General features: G+C 45.5%; 1 protein-coding gene across 1 annotated transcript in view; it reads left to right on the forward strand.

The window, feature by feature from the left end:
- grin2aa (glutamate receptor, ionotropic, N-methyl D-aspartate 2A, a) overlaps positions 1-22,427 on the forward strand; it is a 158,447-nt gene that overhangs the window by 83,244 nt on the left and 52,776 nt on the right. Inside the window, exons 2-3 of the mRNA XM_056406845.1 lie at positions 9,296-9,462; positions 15,322-15,750. Coding sequence (XP_056262820.1) covers positions 9,296-9,462; positions 15,322-15,750 — 596 coding nt within the window. The remainder of the gene's footprint in view (positions 1-9,295; positions 9,463-15,321; positions 15,751-22,427) is intronic.

A 22,427-nucleotide genomic window follows, 5' to 3' on the forward strand; every position in this document is an offset into this window, starting at 1 on the left:
AGGAACGCTGTAATCTCATAAAGGCTGAATAAACTTCCGCGCCGTCGGACGCCGTTTGCATCAGAATGTAAGTGAAAGTCATCAAAGCGACGCCGTTACCGCGGCGACACCTCCCTCCGGCTGACAGAGGGATGGAGGGAACAACACGCGGAGGCTTTTTGTTGGGGTGTGTTAGATATACAACAGAACGGAGTGAAGAGGGCCACGTCAGTGGGGTGTGACCCCATCAGAGTGATGTCATGTGATGATGTCATGTGATGATGTCATGTCATCGCTGTACGTGTCACACGGCTTCTCATTTATAGCGTTGGTGTTATTTATGCGCCTGTGACGTTGTTTATTTCTTTTTAAAAGGCAGTACTGTTGTAGTCAAACAACCAGAATCTTATTTTAATTTGATTTAAGTTTGACATCTTAAACTTCACATCCCTGGCTCCTCTTTTTATATATAAATATATATATATATATTTATATAATAACGATATATATAATAAATAATATATAATAACGATATACATATATATATATATATAATATATATATAATATATAATATATAATAACGATATATATATATATATAATAACGATAAATATATATATATATATATAATAACGATAAATATAATATATAATAATAACGATATATATATAATATATAATATATATAATATATATAATATATAATAACGATATATATATATATATATAATAACGGGATATATATACATATACAGATATATATATATGTATATACAGGACTGTCTCAGAAAATTAGAATATTTTGATAAAGTTCTTTATTTTCTGTAATGCAATTTAAAAAACAAAAATGTCATGCATTCTGGATTCATTACAAATCAACTGAAATATTGCAAGCCTTTTATTTTTTTTTATATTGCTGATTATGGTTTACAGCTTAAGAAAACTCTAAAATCCTATCTCATAAAATTTTAATATTTCCTCAGACCAAGTAAAAAAAAGATTTATAACAGCTGAGTGTTTGTCAAGGCTCAGGAAACCCTTGCAGGTGTTTCGAGTTAATTAGACAATTCAAGTGATTTGTTTAATACCCTACTAGTATACTTTTTCATGATATTCTAATATTTAGAGATAGGATATTTGAGTTTTCTTAAGCTGTAAGCCATAATCAGCAATATTAAAAGAATAAAAGGCTTGCAATATTTCAGTTGATTTGTAATGAATCCAGAATGCATGACATTTTTGTTTTTTTAATTGCATTACAGAAAATAAAGAACTTCATCACAATATTCTAATTTTCTGAGACAGTCCTGTATATATGTATATCATTATTATATTCATAATGTACCCTGATTTACGATGTCTTCTAGTAATGTGATATTATAAGTCAGCGCAAACGTCAGCACCATGGACAGCACCTCGCTGCTCCAATCCAATTTAGTTAGTTTAATATAGCCCAAAATCACAAATTACAAACTCCCCTCAGAGGACTTTAACCATCTGTACACATCCGATATCCCTGACCTTTGACCTGACATCGGATCAGGAACAACTCCCCGAAAAAAAACCTCTAACAGGGAAAAAAGCTTTATTCCAGTGTTAATATCTAAATAAAATGTGCACCTATTTAACTTAAATTAATTGCTTCAAATCTTTGTGGAAACTCTTTGTAGTTTATCTTCATGTCATTTGTCTGTATTTGGCATTTGAGGATTGAAAGGATTTTTATTCATTTACAGTGGGTACGGAAAGTATTCAGACCCCTTTAAAATGTTCACTCGTTGTTTCATTGCAGCCGTTTGCTAAAATCAAAAAAGTTCATTTTATTTCTCCTTAATGTTCACTCAGCACCCAATCTTTACGGAAATAAACAGAAATGTAGCAATTCTTGCAAATTTAATAAAAAAGAAAAACTAAAATACCATTTGCTCCTTCTGACCATGTGATATTTCAGTATTTCTTTTTTAATACATTTGCAAAAATTCCTACATTTCTGTTTTTCTCTGTCCAGATGGGATGCTGAGTGAACATTAATGAGAAATAAAATGATTTATTTTTATTTTAGCAAACGGCTGAACGAGTGAACATTTTAAAGAGCTCTGACTACTTCCCTACCCACTGTATATATGTAAAGTAAATATATAATGTAATGTATTGATGCCTTTGATGGGACGTTTTCACTTCCTCCTAATGTCGGCGATGACATCATCTCCTCCCGCCGGCAGTCGTTATTTTAATAATGCTTATTAGGCAATCACACAATATACACCTGAATATGTGAGTCCTCCTAATTCAATGTGGAATACAGCCAACTTACTTCATTTCAACTTTTATTTGACAAATTATCTTTCTCGTAATGCTTCAATTCTACTTATTTTAAAGTACACGCCGGGAGCGCTGCCATCCCATGAGTTGTTTTTCGGCTACACAACCATAAAATGAAGAAAAAAAACATCCAGTTATTGATGAGATCCTCTGGATGTGCTGCAGATGTTGCCGTCTTTTTATTTTAGAGTCTATTTCCTGTGAGAACATAATGTGGACGAACCCCCATCTGGTGGAGGCGGTGCGTTCACTGGCGGTGCATTCACTGTCCGCACTAATGGATCCGGCGACTCCCGGTTGACGTGGTGCATCGGGCGGCTTCTTGACTTTCTTTTTCTTCCAGTTTTGTTTCTGCAGAGCTCTCTCTCTCTCTCTCCTTCTCTGTGTTTGAGCCAGCTGACAAGCTCCCTAACTCATATTTAACACTTTATTCTTTACTCATATACTTCTAGAGAGATAAAAAATGAATATACAAATATTTCTTCTTTCAATTTGAGTGGACTGGCCCTTTAAATCCTCCCGATTTATTAAAGGTCTTTGTTTTCTCCTCTCTCTCTCTCTCTCTCATCTTTTCCGCAGCAGCTATTTTTATGCCTGTCTGTTTATATTTAGTAACCGAGGAACACGTATGACGTCCTTTATGTGGCACAAATATACACGCCCAGGTTTTGGCCTCACGACCTGGACCCACAATGCACTGGGGCCTCATCTGTGTGTTTCTGGTGTTTGTTTGATTCTCTTTGCACACGCGTGTGCGTGTCATCAGACAGACAGTGTGTGATGCTATCGGCGGCAGAAGGATATGAGGAAACTATTTATAACCCCCCGTATCTCAACTTAGACACACTGTTCCTGTGTGTGTGTGTGTGTGTGTGTGTGTGTGTGTGTATGTGTGTGTGTGTGTCTGTTAAGTGGGAACATTTAGGGAGTGGGAGACTGAACGTGATAGACGGGACACAAGGGAGTAAAGAGTGTGCGTGCCTGTGTGCCTGTGTGCGTGTGTTCGTCTGTGTGTGTATGTGTGTTCGTCTGTGTGTGTGTGTGTATGTGTGTTCGTCTGTGTGTGCGTGTGTATGTGTGTTCGTCTGTGTGCGTGCCTGTGTGCCTGTGTGCGTGTGTTCGTCTGTGTGTGTGTGTGTATGTGTGTTCGTCTGTGTGCGTGCCTGCGTGCCTGTGTGCGTGTGTTCGTCTGTGTGTGTGTGTGTGCAAGGCGCCACTGGCTGAAGGTGTGAGTGTGAAGAGGAGACATGTCACACTTGACGAGGGTGAAATGAGAGAATACGATTGGCTGTTTTCTGATGTCACCGATTGCGAGCCGTCCCAATTAGAAACAATCCTATGCTACTTAGTGTCTCTCTCTCTCTCTCTCTCTCTCTCTCTCCCTCTCTCTCTCTTCTCTCTCCGCCTCCTTCTTTTCTTCACTCTGCATTTCCTTGTAAGCTCCGTCTGTTATTTCATCTCTCTCACCTGCACTCCACGGAAAAACACAAAATGAACGAGACAACAACACAGAGAAATACTTCTGCACCAAAGTGTTGCCTTGACAACAGGTTCCATCTGGTCTGAGACGAGCGGAGGAGGACTCTGGGTCTTCTCTGGTCTCTGGTCTCTGGTCTCTGGTCTCTGGTCTCTGGTCTCTGGTCTCTGGTCTCTAGTCTCTGGTCTCTAGTCTCTAGTCTCTGGTCTCTAGTCTCTGGTCTCTGGTCTCTAGTCTCTGGTCTCTGGTCTCTGGTCTCTAGTCTCTGGTCTCTAGTCTCTGGTCTCTAGTCTCTGGTCTCTGGTCTCTAGTCTCTGGTCTCTGGTCCTGGTCTCTAGTCTCTCTCTGGTCTCTAGTCCTGGTCTCTAGTCTCTAGTCTCTGGTCTCTGGTCCTGGTCTCTGGTCCTGGTCTCTAGTCCTGGTCCTGGTCCTGGTCTCTGGTCCTAGTCCTGGTCTCTGGTCTCTGGTCTCAGTCTCTAGTCTCTGGTCCTAGTCTCTGGTCCTGGTCTCTGGTCTCAGTCTCTGGTCTCTGGTCTCTGGTCTCGAGTCTCTGGTCTCTGGTCTCTGGTCCTGGTCTCTGGTCTCTGGTCTCTGGTCTCTGGTCTCTGGTCTCTGGTCTCTAGTCTCTGGTCTCTGGTCTCTGGCCTCTAGTCTCTGGTCTCTGGTCTCTGGCCTCTAGTCTCTGGTCTCTGGTCTCTGGTCTCTGGTCTCTGGCCTCTGGTCTCTAGTCTCTGGTCTCTGGTCTCTGGTCTCTAGTCTCTGGTCTCTGGTCTCTGGTCTCTGGTCTCTGGCCTCTAGTCTCTGGTCTCTGGTCTCTGGTCTCTAGTCTCTAGTCTCTGGTCTCTAGTCTCTGGTCTTTGACCTCTGACCTCTGACCTCTGGTCTCTTATTTCTTCGAGTCTCGTGTACTTTGTGTATTCTGTATAGTCCGCATGTCGCCTGCTGCGGGAGGAAACGACCATGCCCCACCATGCACACGCATCATCGCTTTAGTTTCCACACACACACGCATGCACACACACATACACACACACACACACACACACACACACACACACACACACACACACACACACACACACACACACAGGGAGCCTTGTCTGAAGAGCAATCGGGTCGGAGTGGGAGCTTCACACACAGATATGATACCATGGGAGAGCACTTGAGAGACTTGATATAAGGGGGGGGGGGGTGAGGGGTGTGTGTGTGGGGGGGGGGGGGGTTATCACCACAGTGGAGAGGTCAGGACACGCAGCCACTTCACAACGGATCAACTCCAGGACCTCGGGACGGTCTTAGCTTTACATTCTATACACTCGGCTGTTGTGATGTGATTGAGGCTGATGTTGGATGGACACACACACACACACACACACACACACACAGTGCTGCAGCTCAGAGCACACACACACACACACTTATTTTAGTCCTGTAGATGTTGGCTGCAGGCGGTGTAGTGCACTCCTGGTGTGTGTGTGTGTGTGTGTGTGTGCGTGTGTGCGTGTGTGTGTGTGTGTGTGTGCGTGTGTGTGTGTGTGTGTGTGTGTGTGAGTGAGAGCAGGTGTGCTCTGACACAGTGACACCTGGAGGAATCTCTTCTCTCCGTTTGTCTCGTGTCTCTCGCTCCGACCTTTTTGTTCGGCGCCTCTTAGCCATCCTTCTTCTTTCATGCTGTCAGGTTACGGCCTCACACACACACACACACACACACGCTCACACACACACTCACACACACCATCGTCCCCACGGTAAAAGTTAGGGTCTTTCCTAACCAAAAGCCGTGGGTTGATAGATCCATCCGTGAAGCTGTGAACGCCCGTACTGCTGCCTATAACTCCGGTCTTGTATCCGGCAACATGGACGAGTACAAGGCAGCGGTCTATGGACTGAGGAGGGCGGTGAAGGACGCCAAGAGGAGGTACCGAGACAGAGTGGAATCACAGATGGAGCAGCGCGACACCAGGCGCCTATGGCAGGGGCTACGGACTATCACAAACTACCAGAGCAGACCCCGCGCAATGGTGAGTGCCGACGCATCCCTAGCGGACGACCTGAACTCATTTTATGCACGGTTTGAGGCTAGCAACAACAGCGCTAGCTCGCGGCTAACAACAACACCGTTAGCGTAGCCGAGGTGAGTTCTACCGCTGGGGATGAACACACACTCTCTGTGACCGAGCACAGTGGGAGGAGGGCTCTGTTGAGGGTGAACACCAGGAAAGCTGCAGGTCCAGATGGCATATCTGGGCGAGTACTGAAGACCTGTGCTAACTAGCTAGCTCCAGTGTTCACCACAATATTCAACCTCTCCCTGGCTGAGTCCGTGGTCCCCGCCTGCTTCAAGAGATCCACTATTGTCCCTGTGCCCAAGAATGCTTCTCCAGCATGTATGAATGACTACCGACCGGTGGCCCTCACCTCGGTGGTCATGAAATGCTTTGAGAGGCTGATAAAGGACTACATCTGCGCCTTCCTACCTTCCTCCATGGACCCGCTGCAGTTTGCTTATCGCCCAAACAGATCCACGGATGATGCTGTCTCCCAGGTACTGCACACCACACTCTCTCATCTGGACAGCCAGAGGGGGCTATGTGAGACTGCTGTTCATTGATTATAGTTCAGCTTTCAACACCATAGTCCCTCCAGACTGGCCGGCAAGCTGACTGAGCTGGGACTGAACACCCCTGTGTGCTTGGATCCTGGACTTCCTGACCGCCAGGCCACAGGTGGTCAGGGTGGGCAGACACACCTCAAATCCCTCACCCTGAACACAGGATCCCCCAGGGTTGCGTCCTCGGCCCCTACTGTACTCCCTGTACACACATGACTGTGTGGCCAGGTTCAGCTCAACACCATCATCAAGTTTGCGGATGACACAGTGGTGGTGGGCCTGATCTCCGACAACGACGAGAAGGCCTACCTGGAGGAAGTTGCTGATCTGTCACTCTGGTGCCAGGACAACAGCCTCATCATGAATGTCACCAAAACTAAGGAGCTGATTGTGGACTTTAGGAGGGTACAACAACAGAGGACGTACTCACCACTGGGGATTAACGGACTACTGTGGAGAGGGTGAGCGGGTATAAATACCTGGGAGTCCACATCACCGAGGATCTGACACGGTCAACAAACACAGACACTCTGGTGAGAAAGGCAAGGCAGCGCCTCTACCACCTCAGGCAGCTGAGGAAATTTAAAGTTTCCCAGAGGATCCTTCAGTCCTTCTACTCTGGAGCTGTAGAGAGCGTCCTGACAGGAAGCATCACAGCCTGGTTTGGCAACTGCTCCGCTCAGGACAGGAAGGCTCTGCAGAGAGTAGTGCGTTCGGCTGAGCGCACTATTGGAACTACACTCCCCACCCTGCAGGACTTGTACACCAGGAGGTGCAGAACCAGAGCCGGCAGGATCATGAAGGATCCTCACCACCCCAACAACAGACTGTTTCAGCTGCTGCGGTCAGGCAGGCGCCTCCGTAGTCACGCTGCAAGAACTGAGAGACTGAGACGGAGTTTCTTTCCTCAGGCCATCAGGATTGTGAACTCCGACCTCACCAGGACCCCCACATAGACCCACACAACTGCCCCTCTTAGGCACACACACACACACACACACACACACTTACTGTAAATATTGTGTTGTTTTTTATTTGTAAATAGTGTGTACTTGTTGTCCTTGCACATTCCTGCTGAGCATTGCCACTTTCATTTCACTGCACACCCTGTGTGTGTATGTGACAAATAAAACATCTTGAATCTTGAATCTTGAATCTTGAACACACACACACACTGACCTGCAATTCCATCACAATTAGAGTGCAGAGACGAGTGAGGTGTGAACTCTCTGACATTTCAAGGTAAGCGGAAAAATCATCAGGAACAACAAACAACTTATTCTTCTTCTTTTCTTTCTTTTCTTTCTTCCCTTTCTTCTTTTACTTCTCCTCCTACTTCTCCTTCTTCTCCTCCTCCTTCTCCATCTTCTCCTCCTTATCCTTCTTTTCCATCTGTTCTCATTCTCTTCCTTCTTCTTCTTTTTCTTCTTCTCCTTCTCTTTCTTCTCCTACTTCTTCTTCTCCCTCTTCTTCCTCTTCTTCTTCTTCTTCCTCCTCACCATCCCTCACTATTCATCATGACTCGTCTCTCCTCCTTTAATGACTCATTTAACACTAAACCTTTAATATAGAGGAGCAGAGATCATGAGTAGGGTTGGGTACCGAAACCCGGTGCCAATGTGGTACCGGTTCCAATACAACCGGTATTACCCGGACCGAAACGCAACGCACATTTCGGTGCTTCTTTCCGGTGCCTGAGCCGATTGAAATTGAAAAAAACTATTGTTGTGAACTTCTCAGGTGACTCCGCCCTGTCAGCAGGTTACGAGCCTCTCATATTTAACTCTGACAGCGGAGGCTGCGCCGTGTGTGACGACGTGAGGCCGTGTGGAGCACACCAGCGTCAGGCTGGACGCGACGGGAACACGTGGAGACCGATGATGACGAGCAGCCGGAACTCAGATTAGTACCGAAACGTTGATTGCAAGTCTTGCATTCATAAAAGTAGGCCAAGAAATAATAAATTAGCCATTATAACCATGCTTAAGCTAGCTCGTAGCTAGCGCTAGCTACGAGCTACGAGCGTGACAGTCTGCTAGCAGATGTGTTGATGTCCAGCGATCCCGGCCGTTTACCCGGTGTTACCGGGAATATAATGACGGAGGAATAAAGACCGTGGGGCGTCACTTTGTTTCAGTGTAACTCTCGCTGTCAGAAGCAAAGCTTTATTTGTCACGTGTCATCTTCAGTCCCTCTGATTGGTTGTTCTCTTTGCCCATCAAAACAGTGACAGGTTAACCCTATAAAGTCTGCACATGACAATACATATCACATCATATAATGGAGAACATTGTGTATGTTAACAGTCTGATATCCGTTGTGTGTCGGTGCTCCATGATAACGGCTTCTACAGGGAATATGGCCAAAGAGGTTTTTAATGTCCTCATTGTGCGTTTAAAAAAAAAGAAGTATCGGTTCAGGCACCGTTTAGGCACCGGTATCGTTTTAAAAGTACCGGTTTAGCACCGGTATCGGAAAAAACCCAAATGATACCCATCCCTAATCATGAGTCCACCTGTAGTCCTCCTCCTCTTCCTCCTCCTCCTCCTCTGTGACTCCCTGTCTGGGTTGGGCTGATGAAGTGGCAAATGGTCCGGGGGTCGGGTTTAATGGAGCGAGTGGATGTGACCCTCGTTGCCCCAGAACCAGGTCCCCCCCCCCCCCCCCCCCGTACAGCGTCAATCCACTTTGGGCTTAATTGAATTGCTCTGAGCTCCTCATCCATATATTTCCTCTACGAGAAGCTTGTTACTCTCATAAATGTGTGTGTGTGTGAGGGTGTGTGAGAGGGTGTTGATGGACTGCCTGATCCTCCGTCGACTGGTATTTATTGCATTAGTTTCTAATGAAGTTAGACAAACAAATCTAATTACATCATCAACTGAATCTCGTCTTCCTCCTCCAGGACGTGAAGTCGACCTTCTTCCAGTTCGGCGCCTCCATCCAGCAGGAGGCGCTGCTGATGCTGAACATCATGGAGGAGTACGACTGGCACATCTTCTCCATCGTCACGTCCAAGTTCCCCGGCTACCAGGAGTTCATCAACGTCCTGAAAACCACGGTGGACAACAGGTGAGGCCCAGCGAGTGACTCCTTCACCTGTACTCATCATCTCAGCTTCAGGGATGCAACCAACACCATGATGCTCCGCTTTTATTTTCAAAAACTCTGATTAAAGGGGCCAAACAGTATTAAGTGTACCGTTTTAAACATTGTGCATGTCAGCGATGGAATTTTGTTTTTGCAGGTATTCTTTGATAAACCAAAGCATCAGTCGAGCTCCGCTTTTATTTTGAAAAAACTCTGATTAAAGGGCTCCAACAGTATAAAATTGACCATTTTAATGTAGTTAACATTGTACATGTTAGTGATGGCTTTGTTTTTTGTAGGTATTCTTTAATAAGCTAAAGTATCGGTCGAGCTCCGCTTTTATTTTGAAAAACTTTGATTAAAAGGCCAGTAAAACATTTACCATTTTAAACATTGTGCATGTTTGCGATGACGTTGTTTTTTGCAGGTATTCTTTCATAAACCAAAGCGTCGGTCGAGTCCACTCACATAAATTGTTTGGTGCAGGGGTGCTCACACTTTTTCAACATGCGAGCTACTTATTATGTGACCAAGTCAGGGCGATCGACCGACGGGGGGGTGCTAGTAAGTGTGCTCGCCTGCCGCGCGCGACCCGAGAAGAGTTGTTGACGGGGGGGGGTGCTAGTGACTTTTTCTTTGCTCCGTCCGTCCCGATGCGCGCAAACCGGTGTCGGGAGCTCCGCGGCGCACGAGACGGCGGGCAGAGGACTGTTACCGCGACACGTAGACAGAAATGACGTGCTGCTGCTGTAATGTGGTGCTATAGAGAAAGTGACAGGGGGGCGGGCCAATTTCTTTTTATGTCATGCGATCTACCAATACTTCGCCGCGATCGACTGGCAGGTCGCCGCGATCGACCGGTCGATCGCGATCGACGTATTGAGCACCCCTGGTTTGGTGGCACCAGAGGTAACACCCGGGGGGGGGGGGGGGGGGGGGGTATAGGAGACATCATCAGGGGACCCCGAGTGTCTGCACAGAGGAGCGTGCACATCCGTCAAGTAAATATTAAACCGGTCGGGGGAATCACCAACAAGAGAATGCAGGCTCCCCTTTTATTTTGTAAAACTCAGATTAAAGGATCCGAACAGTATAAAGTGTTCCATTTTAAACATTGTGCATGTTAGCGATGACGTTGTTTTTTGCAGATATTCTTTCATAAAGCAAAGCATCGGTCTAGCTCCGCTTTTATTTTGAAAAACTCTGATTAAACAGTATAGAATTGACCATTTTAATGTAATTTTATAACATAGTTTGTGCACGTTAGCAATGGCATGTTTTTTTTGCAGGTTCTCTTTAATAAAGCAAAGCATCGGTCTAGCTCCGCTTTTATTTTGACAAACTTTGATTAAAAGGCCCGAACAGCAAAACATTTACCATTTTAAACATTGTGCATGTTAGCGATGACGTTGTTTTTTGCAGGTATTCTTTCATAAACCAAAGCGTCGGTCGAGTCCACTCACATAAATTGTTTGGTGGCACCAGAGGAAACACCCGGGGGGGGGTGGGGGGGGGGGTATAGGAGACATCATCAGGGGACCCCGAGTGTCTGCACAGAGGAGCGTGCACATCCGTCAAGTAAATATTAAATCGGTCGGGGGAATCACCCGAGCTATTAGGATCCCTCCTCCGGGACCGTGGACCGGGCGTCATGGTAACCCACCTGAGTGGAGACGTGCCTCGGCCTCGGTGGGACACACACGGTCGTCCTTGGAGTCACGCCGATAGGCAGAGGGGTAATAAATCTGTACCCCTAGAGGAGGAGGCAGTCCTACTCTGGACTTGGATTATTATATCGTAAAAGTATAAATGAGGAAAAACACATTAACTCCCAGTGCAGATAAACAACTTGAGAAGGATTCTTTATTAAACAGAGCGCTCCGAACAACGGGACATTTCTTCTCTCCATCGTTCCCTAAATCCTCTCTCAAGGACAACAGCTTGCACTCGGATGAAGATAACGAAAGTTTGTAGAGTTGATGCCTTTTTTCTACGAGCGCATTTCTCCAATTTCTTCGCCTTTATCACTGCAGATTTCCCCGGAGGACGGAGAAGTTTACTTTCTCCCAGAGTTACTGCGCTCAGTGTGTCGGCCTTGCATTTCTCATCTCCTCCCTTCACACTGTGCAGGCGACAGCAGGCGTCCTCGGTCTGGTGTAACTCACTGAAAGACACTTTGAAGGACCAACTTCCCAAAGAAAATAGAAGAAAACAATAACACATGAGCCTTAAAAACCAAACTGGACTGTAAATATGTGTTATGTCACTATCAGCTGTAATGGCAAAAATAAATAAGCAACTTGTTGTTCACAATATATATATATATGTGTATATATATGTATATAATATATGCATATATTATATATGTAAATACTATTTATATATATTATCTATATGTTTATATATATACAGGACTGTCTCAGAAAATTAGAATATTGTGATAAAGTTCTTTATTTTCTGTAATGCAATTAAAAAAACAAAAATGTCATGCATTCTGGATTCATTACAAATCAACTGAAATATTGCAAGCCTTTTATTCTTTTAATATTGCTGATTATGGCTTACAGCTTAAGAAAACTCTAAAATCCTATCTCATAAAATTTGAATATTTCCTCAGACCAAGTAAAAAAAAGATTTATAACAGCAAAACAAAATCAAACATTTGAAAATGTGTTTCCAGGTGTATCGAGTTAATTCATAGATTTGTTTAAGTGATTTGTTTAATACTTTTTCATGATATTCTAATATTTAGAGATAGGATATTTGAGTTTTCTTAAGCTGTAAGCCATAATCAGCAATATTAAAAGAATAAAAGGCTTGCAATATTTCAGTTGATTTGTAATGAATCCAGAATGCATGACATTTTTGTTTTTTAAATTGCATTACAGAAAATAAAGAACTTTATCACAAGATTCTAATTTTCTGAGACAGTCCTGTATATATTATATATACATATATTGTATATATGTATATATATATTATAGATAATAAATATATGTATATATAAATAGCTATATATAAACAAATAGATAATATGTATAAATATTATATCAATATATATATATATATATTGTATATATATATATATATTTTATCAAACAAAATAGTGCAGCCCGGCCCAGTGATTGAGAATAGCTGCACTTCAAAGACAGCAAACTCTAAAATGATGTCATCAGCATTCTTCAAATTAAAGGGGACATATTATGAAAATTCCACTTTTTTAGTGCTTCTATACGTTAATTTGGGTATCTGGCATGTCTCCCAACACAAAAACGCTGGAAAAAAACAACTCACGCGGCTTGTTGTGGTTCCTCTATGTCAGAAACGATATGCTTGAGTGCGTCAAATGGGATCACCACCAACGTCTACGTAGATTTTGAAGCACGCCCATGTAGGGAGTCTGGCTACATGGCCTTGGACCGCCCCCCACCACCACTCGACCCACCCAGTTTAAAGACGGTTCGGTGACCTTAGCCAATGTACAAACAACAACAAATGTAGAAGTGACATTCAGAAACGTCCTGTTGAGCCCTAACTTCTCGAACTTGTTCGGGAGCCTCTTCTTGTTCAGGGTCTGACTGGTTCAAAACGAGATGGTTGCGCGCCGCTATCTTCATCTGCAGTAGCCATATTTCTACAAAGGTAATGGCTAGCTGGGCAGGCAGCGGCTAGGCGAGCGCATCTCGTGGAGGAGGGGAGAGGGGGGAGGGGGGAGCTGGCTCATTAGCATTTAAAGGAACAGGCACTCAAAACAGGTTAAACTGTGGGGAGGTGTTTTTGACAGGGTAAAAAGGGTGCTGTTTGAAATGATTATTGTGGTATTTTGACCAAAATATGTCAAAAACATTTCATTAAGACCCCAAGGAACCATATCAACTTGTGGAAAAATGGGCATAATATGGGTCCTTTAATATAGATGACAGGTTGATTTACCACAGCGGCCGTTTGGCTCCTCCCCCAAACCTTCAGGTCCTTTTGACCGATGCCACAGCGCTCTGCAGAGGAGAAGAGAACAGCAAGCCATCATTTATGGCAAAAGAAGAAGTGATCCACGTTGATCAGGTGGAGCTCAGTGCCTGAATGATGTATTCACACCCAGCGGAGGAGGCTCCTCTTCATCAGCACTTACTCTTCACGTCATTCAAGCGCTCTCGCCTCTGTCACTTGTTTTAATCACACGAGGAGTGGCGACAGATGGGGTCGAGCGGCCCGTTGGATTTCATTATGAATGAATCCCTCAAACAGGAAGAGGAGACGCGTGACGCTCCTCCAAAACATGTCGTAGTTTACCTCTGTTGTCAATCAATATCCGGTCCGTATGACACGCCCTGCGCGGGGGAGCGGAGATCTGCAATGGAGAAAAGTCATTTCACATCCGGCTGAATAACCCCGCGAGGGATTTGACCTCCGCTGTTGGAATGAAAATCCATCGTTTATGAAACAAGGAACGAGAAGGGAAAAAAAGCCAGATTACTTTAGCTTTCTGTTCCCGGCGACTCGGTCACGGTGGACCGATTTAATAGCGGTGAAGACGTGTGGCGGTCTCAACCGGCGAGTCTGACTGAGTGGAACATATCAATGCTGCCGGCAGACGGTATATAACAGCAGGGGGAGGTCATGTATGTCGAGGATGCTTCACACGTCGTGCACACGTATGACATTTACTCGGATCACTCACGTGACACTTGGTCTGGTTTCTGCTCTTTCAATGTATCGTCGGTACACACAGAACAATAATGGTTCTTAAAGGGTTCTTTAAAAGGCTTTGTGGTTCTACGAAGAACCATCACCTACTGAAGAACCTTTTTTTAAAATGGTGCCTTCAAGAACCATGTTTTTAAGGTTCTTCGAGACACCTTTTTAGGTTCTTTAAAGAGCTCTTTCAGGAAATGGTTCTTTAGAGAATCCTAGTTTGAAAGGTTCTTTGTGGAACCAGAAATGGTGCCTTCAAGAACCATTTTTTAAGATTCTTCGAGACACCTTTATTGGTTCTTTAAAGAACCCTGGTTTGAAAGGTTCTTTAAGGAACCAAAAATGGTGCCTTCAAGACACCTGTATAGGTTCTTTAAAGAGCTCTTTAAGGAAATGGTTCTTTAGAGAACTCTGGTTTGAAAGGTTCTTTGTGGAACCACAAATGGTGCCTTCAAGAACCATTTTAAAGGTTCTTCGAGACACCTTTATTGGCTCTTTAAAGAACTATTTAAGAAAATGGCACTTCCTGGTTTGAAAGCTTCTTCGTGGAACCAGATATGGTTCTTCTATTCCAGATGGAACCTTCATTTGTCTGTGTGTAAAAAAACGTGTTGATTTAAATTGATGGACTATTTTTAAGCGTTTCCTTTGTCAGCCCAACTCTGTGTTCTTAGTTGAATTAACTCTCATTGAAGTTCAGACAATTTAAGTTTCTTTGCTCAACATTTTAAGTTGTTATTAATTTTTCAGTGCACCTGACTAGCTATAGGAACCATTTCACAGATCTGCTTTGAGTAAATGTATCATTTCATCGAGCTGCATCTCTAAGGTACCATCACAAGTAACACAACATCAATTTAATGTTCATTTAATGTTGATTCTCCGTGTGTTAGACACACGGAGAGAATCAATGTTTCTGATTCTGATCAATGAAACCTATTTATATTGTTGTTATTTTTTAAATACGTAGTTATAAGTGCACGCTGACCACAGGACCCTCTTTACTCATCCTCCATTCCTCCCTCATGTGTCCCCCCCTGACAAGAAGCACTTCACAATGATATTAACTATAACGGCTAATCATAAGCGCCCTTCTCAAAGTGAATGGCCCGTTAGCTGAATGCTAACGCTGCGCTGCCCGCCCTGCAGCTTCGTGGGCTGGGACCTGCAGAACGTCATCGTCCTGGACGCGGTGGAGGAGGACAGCCGCTCTCAGATCATGCTGAAGAAGGTCCAGTCGCCCGTGGTGCTGCTCTACTGCTCCAAAGACGAGGCGGTGGTCATCCTGGAGGAGGCGCGCTCCCTCGGCCTCACCGGCTTCGGCTACATCTGGATTGTGCCGTCGCTCACCACGGGCAACCCGGACCTGACGCCCGAGGCCTTCCCGCCGGGCATGATCTCGGTGTCCTACGACGACTGGGACTACCCGCTGGAGGCGAGGGTCCGCGACGGCCTGGGCATCATCACGTCGGCGGCGGTGGCCATGTTGGAGGAGTACGGCGTCATCCCCGAGGCCAAGACGTCCTGCTACGGCCCGATGGAGAAGACGTCCAAGCTGCCGCCCAGCGCGCTGCACAAGTGAGTCCAGTCGGGTTCTGGTAGGAGAAATGTAGAGGAACAAATAGGAAAGTTTCAATGTGTGTGTGTGTGTGTGTTTGTGTGTGTGTGTGTGTGCATGGCTTCCTGCCACAGTCTATTTTCACCCCTAGTGATTAGAGAGTTCCACCAAGTCTACTTTAAGGGCTAGAGATTGAAGAAAGATGTAATTACTGCATGAAAAAACCAAACAACACATGGGAGTGAGAGTTAGAGGATGAGGGGAAGTAGTGTAGGAGTTAGAGAGAGAGAGAGAGAGAGAGAGAGAGAGAGAAAGGGGTGTTTGTGATTTGGGGAGTAGAGAAAGTGGGAAGGGGAGAATTTGAGAGGCGGGTCGCAGCGGGACGGCGCCGCGAATGAGAGCTCTCCAAAACCGAGGAGGAGCTCCTCCTCCATGAGCCCTTCTGCTCCTCTCCTTCACGGAGTCCTCCCACCGTTCCCTCGTTCCCTCTGTCCTGCTCCCTCTCTCGTTGTGCCGCCCGCTCGCCGGTGGTGGAGATGCTGCTGCAGGTCTCCTGTGTTGCCAGGTCTCAGTCTGGCTCTCCATCATCTGGCAAACGGGAGGAGGGAGAGGGGGGGGGGGGGATTAACTGGTGTTTACAACCCAATTGTTATTGTCTTAGTTTTTTGAAATATTCTATTTGTAACGATGAAGTGTGACATTAGTAAAGCCGTAAGTCTCAACGGCGATATTGAATTCAAATCTGTATTTCATCCAGAAGAATCTTCATAATTGTAAATGTTGCAGCAAAAATGAGCAAATGAACCGATTCATATTCACTCGAAAGTGTTTTGATATTTAATGGTCATAATGTTGATCATGTCTCATTCAGTTTGCTTTAATGAAGGATTTAAATGGGGTTATCATAACTCATGTTGTATAAAAACACAACATCTTCCCAACGTCCCGTGTGAATCTGTTGTTTGGATCCTGGTCAGAAGTCGGCATGACCTCCACCTCCTCTTCCTCCCGAGAGATCAAAGGAAACAGAAGGAGATTCAAATCTTCCTCTTCCGTGTGATTGGTCCGTGAAGACTCTTCCTTCATCGTCCACGGCTCGCGTTGCATCACGTCGTCCAACTCTCGTCCCGCCAAACTCACCATCGGCGCAGCTGGATCCATCCTCACTGTGGACGGTGCACCGCGGGTACTTCAGGGGCGCTGGGAGATTAGAGCGCTCGCTTTAAACCGTTTAAAAAAGCGAGACATTCCAGCAGTTATTGAGGTCACAGAGGCCCCGATGAGCCGCCGCTCATACGTGAGGCTCATTACGTGGGAGTTTGACCTTTGACCCCCTCAATAAGACTCCAAACGCCCATCGTGCTCTAATGCAGCGCCACTCTGGTGAAGAGAATTAGCGCGTACGGCCGGAGCCAGCTGACTCTGTTCCCAGCATGCTCTGCTGCCTCAGGTTGTTGCCCAGGTGATGAGTGGCCACAGATGGCTCTGCTGTGGGTGTGAGAGCTCAGCCAATGGGGCTTCAGGGGGGGGGGGGGGGGGACACAAGGAACATGATTGGTCGAGGCTTGGGGTCGGGGGCGACGGGGCCGGTGTGCGGTTGTTAGACCATCAGCGGCTGTCGGGGGGATATGATATGAGAGGACATGACACACACACACACACACGCACACACACACACACACACACACACACACACACAGAGGTGGGCAGATGGGCTGTGTGCAGCAATGTGCAGCAGCAGTGTGACGCGTTGGAGTATATTCGGTGGGTCAGAGTATTATCTCCGTCGCTCAGGGGGCCCGCCTCCTCGTTGTAAGCCCCCCCCCTACACACACACACACACACAGGCGTCATGGCAAACTCACTGAGACACGTCCCGGGTGAATATGTTTTGCTGGGTGATGGAAATATGAAATGATAATAAAAACAGGAGACAAATGACCGCCTAAGAGCAACCGGCCTGTGCAGCAATCACACCGAGGGACAACCTGGGCTTCATTTAAAATATGCTGTGTGTGTGTGTGTGTGTGTGTGTGTGTGTGTGTGTGTGTGTGTGTGTGTGTGTGTGCGCATGTCAGAAGCAAGAGAAATATCCCCACCCCTAAGAGAATGTTCTGTCACAGCAGATTTACAGTGCGCCGCTCACCTTGCTGTGGTGAACAGTGTGCCTCAAAAAGACTTTAGCACTTATTTATCAGTGTGTGTGTGTGTGTGTGTGTGTGTGTGTGTTTTGCTTAGTGCTAGTAGAGTTCTGACAGGTAATTTCAGGGTCTGATCTCAGGAAACACACGTGTACGAACGTACACATTACACACACACACATTACACACACACATTACACACACACACACATTACACACACACACATTACACACACACGCTGAGCCCTGGGGCAGCGGTCCTGAAAACCGTGTAGAGACAATAACACACTGCAACAGAGCCAGAGGATCGCTGATCATGCAATTTTCTTCCAGAGGAGGATGTTAAAACTAAACACTTGAACTCCTCGTGCACACGTTGTGTGCGTGTGTGTGTGTGTGTGTGTTGTACACAACAGCTTTGTGCATTCGTCACACACAAACTATGATTAACCGTCTCTTTTTTGTGCAGAAGGGGAGCGCCTCATGAATATCACATGACTGCACGAACACTTTTATTTTGTGTATTATTCACATGTTCTCCTCTAAATCTCCCACATGTGACCTCACGTGTCGGAGTGGACGGGGACTATATCCTCTAGAGTGTGTGTGTGTGTGTGTGTGTGTGTGTGTGTAAGAGCTCTCACTTTAATATTGTTGACTGAACGCGTCCGCTGATTGCGGCTGAAGAGGCCGGCGCTCAGCCTGAAGTGGCCCCTCGGCGCCGTGCGGCGCTCCTCCCTCCATTGAGAACAAGAGGCTCAACTCTCCACCTACATGTGTTCTTCCAACAGTAAACAAGGACACGCTGCACATTGGACTCATGCCTCAGGATTTACTTTAAATGGAGCTTTTAGCGCGTTTATTTATCCGGTGTGACCCTTAAAAAAATAATTGAGATTTAGCTATTGCCTCATTTGTAATGAATAAAACCTGTAAATTAGCCTAATCTAGAGTTAGCCTCATCTAGAGCTAGCCTCATCTAGAGCTAGCCTCATCTAGAGCTAGCCTCATCTAGAGCTAGAGCTAGCCTCATCTAGAGCTAGAGCTAGCCTCATCTAGAGCTAGAGCTAGCCTCATCTAGAGCTAGAGCTAGCCTCATCTAGAGCTAGCCTCATCTAGAGCTAGAGCTAGCCTCATCTAGAGCTAGCCTCATCTAGAGCTAGAGCTAGCCTCATCTAGAGTTAGCCTCATCTAGAGTTAGCCTCATCTAGAGCTAGCCTCATCTAGAGTTAGCCTCATCTAGAGCTAGCCTCATCTAGAGTTAGCCTCATCTAGAGCTAGCCTCATCTAGAGCTAGCCTCATCTAGAGTTAGCCTCATCTAGAGCTAGCCTCATCTAGAGCTAGCCTCATCTAGAGTTAGCCTCATCTAGAGCTAGCCTCATCTAGAGTTAGCCTCATCTAGAGCTAGCCTCATCTAGAGCTAGCCTCATCTAGAGCTAGCCTCATCTAGAGTTAGCTTCATCTAGAGCTAGCCTCATCTAGAGTTAGCCTCATCTAGAGTTAGCCTCATCTAGAGCTAGCCTCATCTAGAGTTAGCCTCATCTAGAGCTAGCCTCATCTAGAGCTAGCCTCATCTAGAGTTAGCCTCATCTAGAGTTAGCTTCATCTAGAGCTAGCCTCATCTAGAGCTAGCCTCATCTAGAGTTAGCTTCATCTAGAGCTAGCCTCATCTAGAGCTAGCCTCATCTAGAGTTAGCTTCATCTAGAGCTAGCCTCATCTAGAGTTAGCCTCATCTAGAGCTAGCCTCATCTAGAGCTAGCCTCATCTAGAGCTAGCCTCATCTAGAGTTAGCTTCATCTAGAGTTAGCCTCATCTAGAGCTAGCCTCATCTAGAGCTAGCCTCATCTAGAGCTAGCCTCATCTAGAGTTAGCTTCATCTAGAGCTAGCCTCATCTAGAGTTAGCCTCATCTAGAGCTAGCCTCATCTAGAGTTAGCCTCATCTAGAGCTAGCCTCATCTAGAGTTAGCCTCATCTAGAGCTAGCCTCATCTAGAGTTAGCCTCATCTAGAGTTAGCTTCATCTAGAGTTAGCCTCATCTAGAGTTAGCCTCATCTAGAGCTAGCCTCATCTAGAGCTAGCCTCATCTAGAGCTAGCCTCATCTAGAGCTAGCCTGATCTAGAGTTAGCTTCATTTAGAGTTAGCCTGATCTAGAGCTAGCCTTGATTGAGAGAGCTGACTCTGTGTTTTTGAAGCAGTCTCTCCGTATGTAACATTTTCTTTTAAGAACAGATGTCAAAACGATTCTAAAGTCTTAACTTGAAGCCCAGAAGCTTTGGAGGACAGAACATGACTTATTGATTTATTCATGCATGTGTTCATGCGTTAATGTCTTTATTTATCCTGAAGTTCTGTTCTGTTCCCGGTGTCTTCGCTCTGCTCGTTACCGGGAGGAGCAGATGATGGACAGCCGGCTCTCGGAGAGCGAGGAGCAGCTCTGCAAAGTTGATTAATTTTTCATCGGGGGTCTAAAGGCGGCTGAGCAACCGAAACCCGAGCGGCGTACGGGGGGGAGGAGCCGGCGCTCACACAGCTGCTCCAGAGCAACAGCAGGAGGAAGAGGAGGAGGAGAGGACACGTGGATGTAATTGTTAGCATTAATCTTGTGATGCCCGAAGTCGCAGCGAAAGAAATAACTGCACAAACAAAATGTACATTGGGGACTACGAGGGGGGGGGGGGGGGCACCTGAGGGGTGAGCGGCTTTCAGGAAGCTACCGAAAAACCCACATCAGCACTCGTAGCAGATTTTGTGATCTCTTCTTTTTTTCTGTACGTGTGTGTGTGCGTGTGCGTGTGTGTGTGTGTGTGTGTGTTGTTGCAGTCCATAGATCACGAGTGCTGACAGGATCCATCATCGCTTTCACTGGTGCTTGTCTTTACAAAGGATAAATGTCTCTATCACTAACACACACACACACACATCCTGCTCATGGGCCTACTAAGTCTTTCAACCAGAACCTATTGATTCATTGACTATTTTTCCACTATTATATTTATAAGAATATGACTTTTAAACAGTTTCCGAAATATCTATCCGCATGTTTTTTAGATTTTGACGGCGACCTTTTCAACGAAGTCGTTCAAAGGAGGGAAGAGGGAGGAAAACAAATCTGTTGAAATATTGTGATGTTGGGAACGAGGGCAGGACAACTTTAAAAGAAGTTTAAATAACGCAGAATATATTTTTACTAACTCACGCATCTCTTTCTCTAATCTCTACTATCTTTTATTTTCCTTTTTTAAATGTTATATCTGCACTAAACATGTTTTTTATTAAAGATAACTCACTGCTGCTAATCCTACATCACAAAGGACGGTCGTGGTCGTTTACCGGTTCACCTTAAACGATGCTCACACACTTCCTGTTACATCACTTCCTGTTACATTACTTCCTGTTCCATCACTTCCTGTGCAGATGAGGCTGGAAATCACTTTTTTTTCCTATTTTATTTGCTGTTTTTATGTCGAGAGAAATGGTTGAATCACGGAAAGCGGAAATAATCCAAATGAGCAATGAAGGAGAGCACAATGTGTGTGTGTGTGTGTGTGTGTGTGTCTGCATCGCTTCCAGATCGATGTCCTGCAGAGCTCAGACCGGCCATGTTCTCGGGTATTGATTGCAGCGCCTCTTCTCTCCGCCGCAATCGCACTTAATTGGGTTCAGCGCTGCGGCGTCCAATCAGAAGCCTCGTTATACTCACCTGGCTGCTCGCCGGCCAATCAGATTATTTTTAATCACAAAAACCCACTCAATCCCCTTATCGCCGGCTGATTTCATCTGAGCATTGAGTGGCTGTGTGTGTGTGTGTGTGTGTGTGTGTGTGTGTGTGTGTGTGTGTTACCAGCAGCAATTTAAAGGGACACCAAGGTATTGCAAAACCTCCAGTAAACCGATCCAGTAACTCTTTATAAGACACTCCATGCTCATTATAATTCATATACTTATTATACTTATTATAATCTGCTCTTAGCAACTTAGAGTTATACTCATGAATATTCATGATTTAGATTGTTGTAGTTTAAATAGATTATCATCTTTACATAAAGCATTATAATGTGATTATAGGTTATACTCTGAGTGCTCTTTGTTTGCTTGACGAGAGACGGAAGAGAGGAAGAAGACGAGAGGAAGAGGAAGTGAGGAAGAAGATGAAAGGAGGAGGAGGAAGAAGAGAGGAGGAAGACGAGAGGAGGAGGAAGAGAGGAGGATGAAGAGAAGAAGACAAGAGGAGAAGGAAGAGAGGAAGAAGAGAGGAGGAAGAATAGAGGAAGAAGAAGAGAGGAGGGAGAAGATGAGAAGAGGAAGACAAGAGGAGGAAGACGAGAGGAGGAAGACAAATGGAGACAGAAGAGAGGAGGAAGAAGAGGGGAACTGTCTTTCCCCTCGATGAAAATGACCACTGAGAGGAGGAGGAGGAGGAGGAGGAGGAGGAGACAGATGAGGAAGGACATGATGATGAATGTGAGGCTGCGTGGACCAAGAATATCTCCACTGCCCTCCATCTTAGCTAATGTGACCTGCCACACATTACTGTGCAACCCTGTATCACAAA

Source organism: Pseudoliparis swirei, chromosome 23 (genome assembly GCF_029220125.1).
Source record: "Pseudoliparis swirei isolate HS2019 ecotype Mariana Trench chromosome 23, NWPU_hadal_v1, whole genome shotgun sequence".
In the NCBI taxonomy this organism is placed as follows: Eukaryota; Metazoa; Chordata; class Actinopteri; order Perciformes; family Liparidae; genus Pseudoliparis; species Pseudoliparis swirei.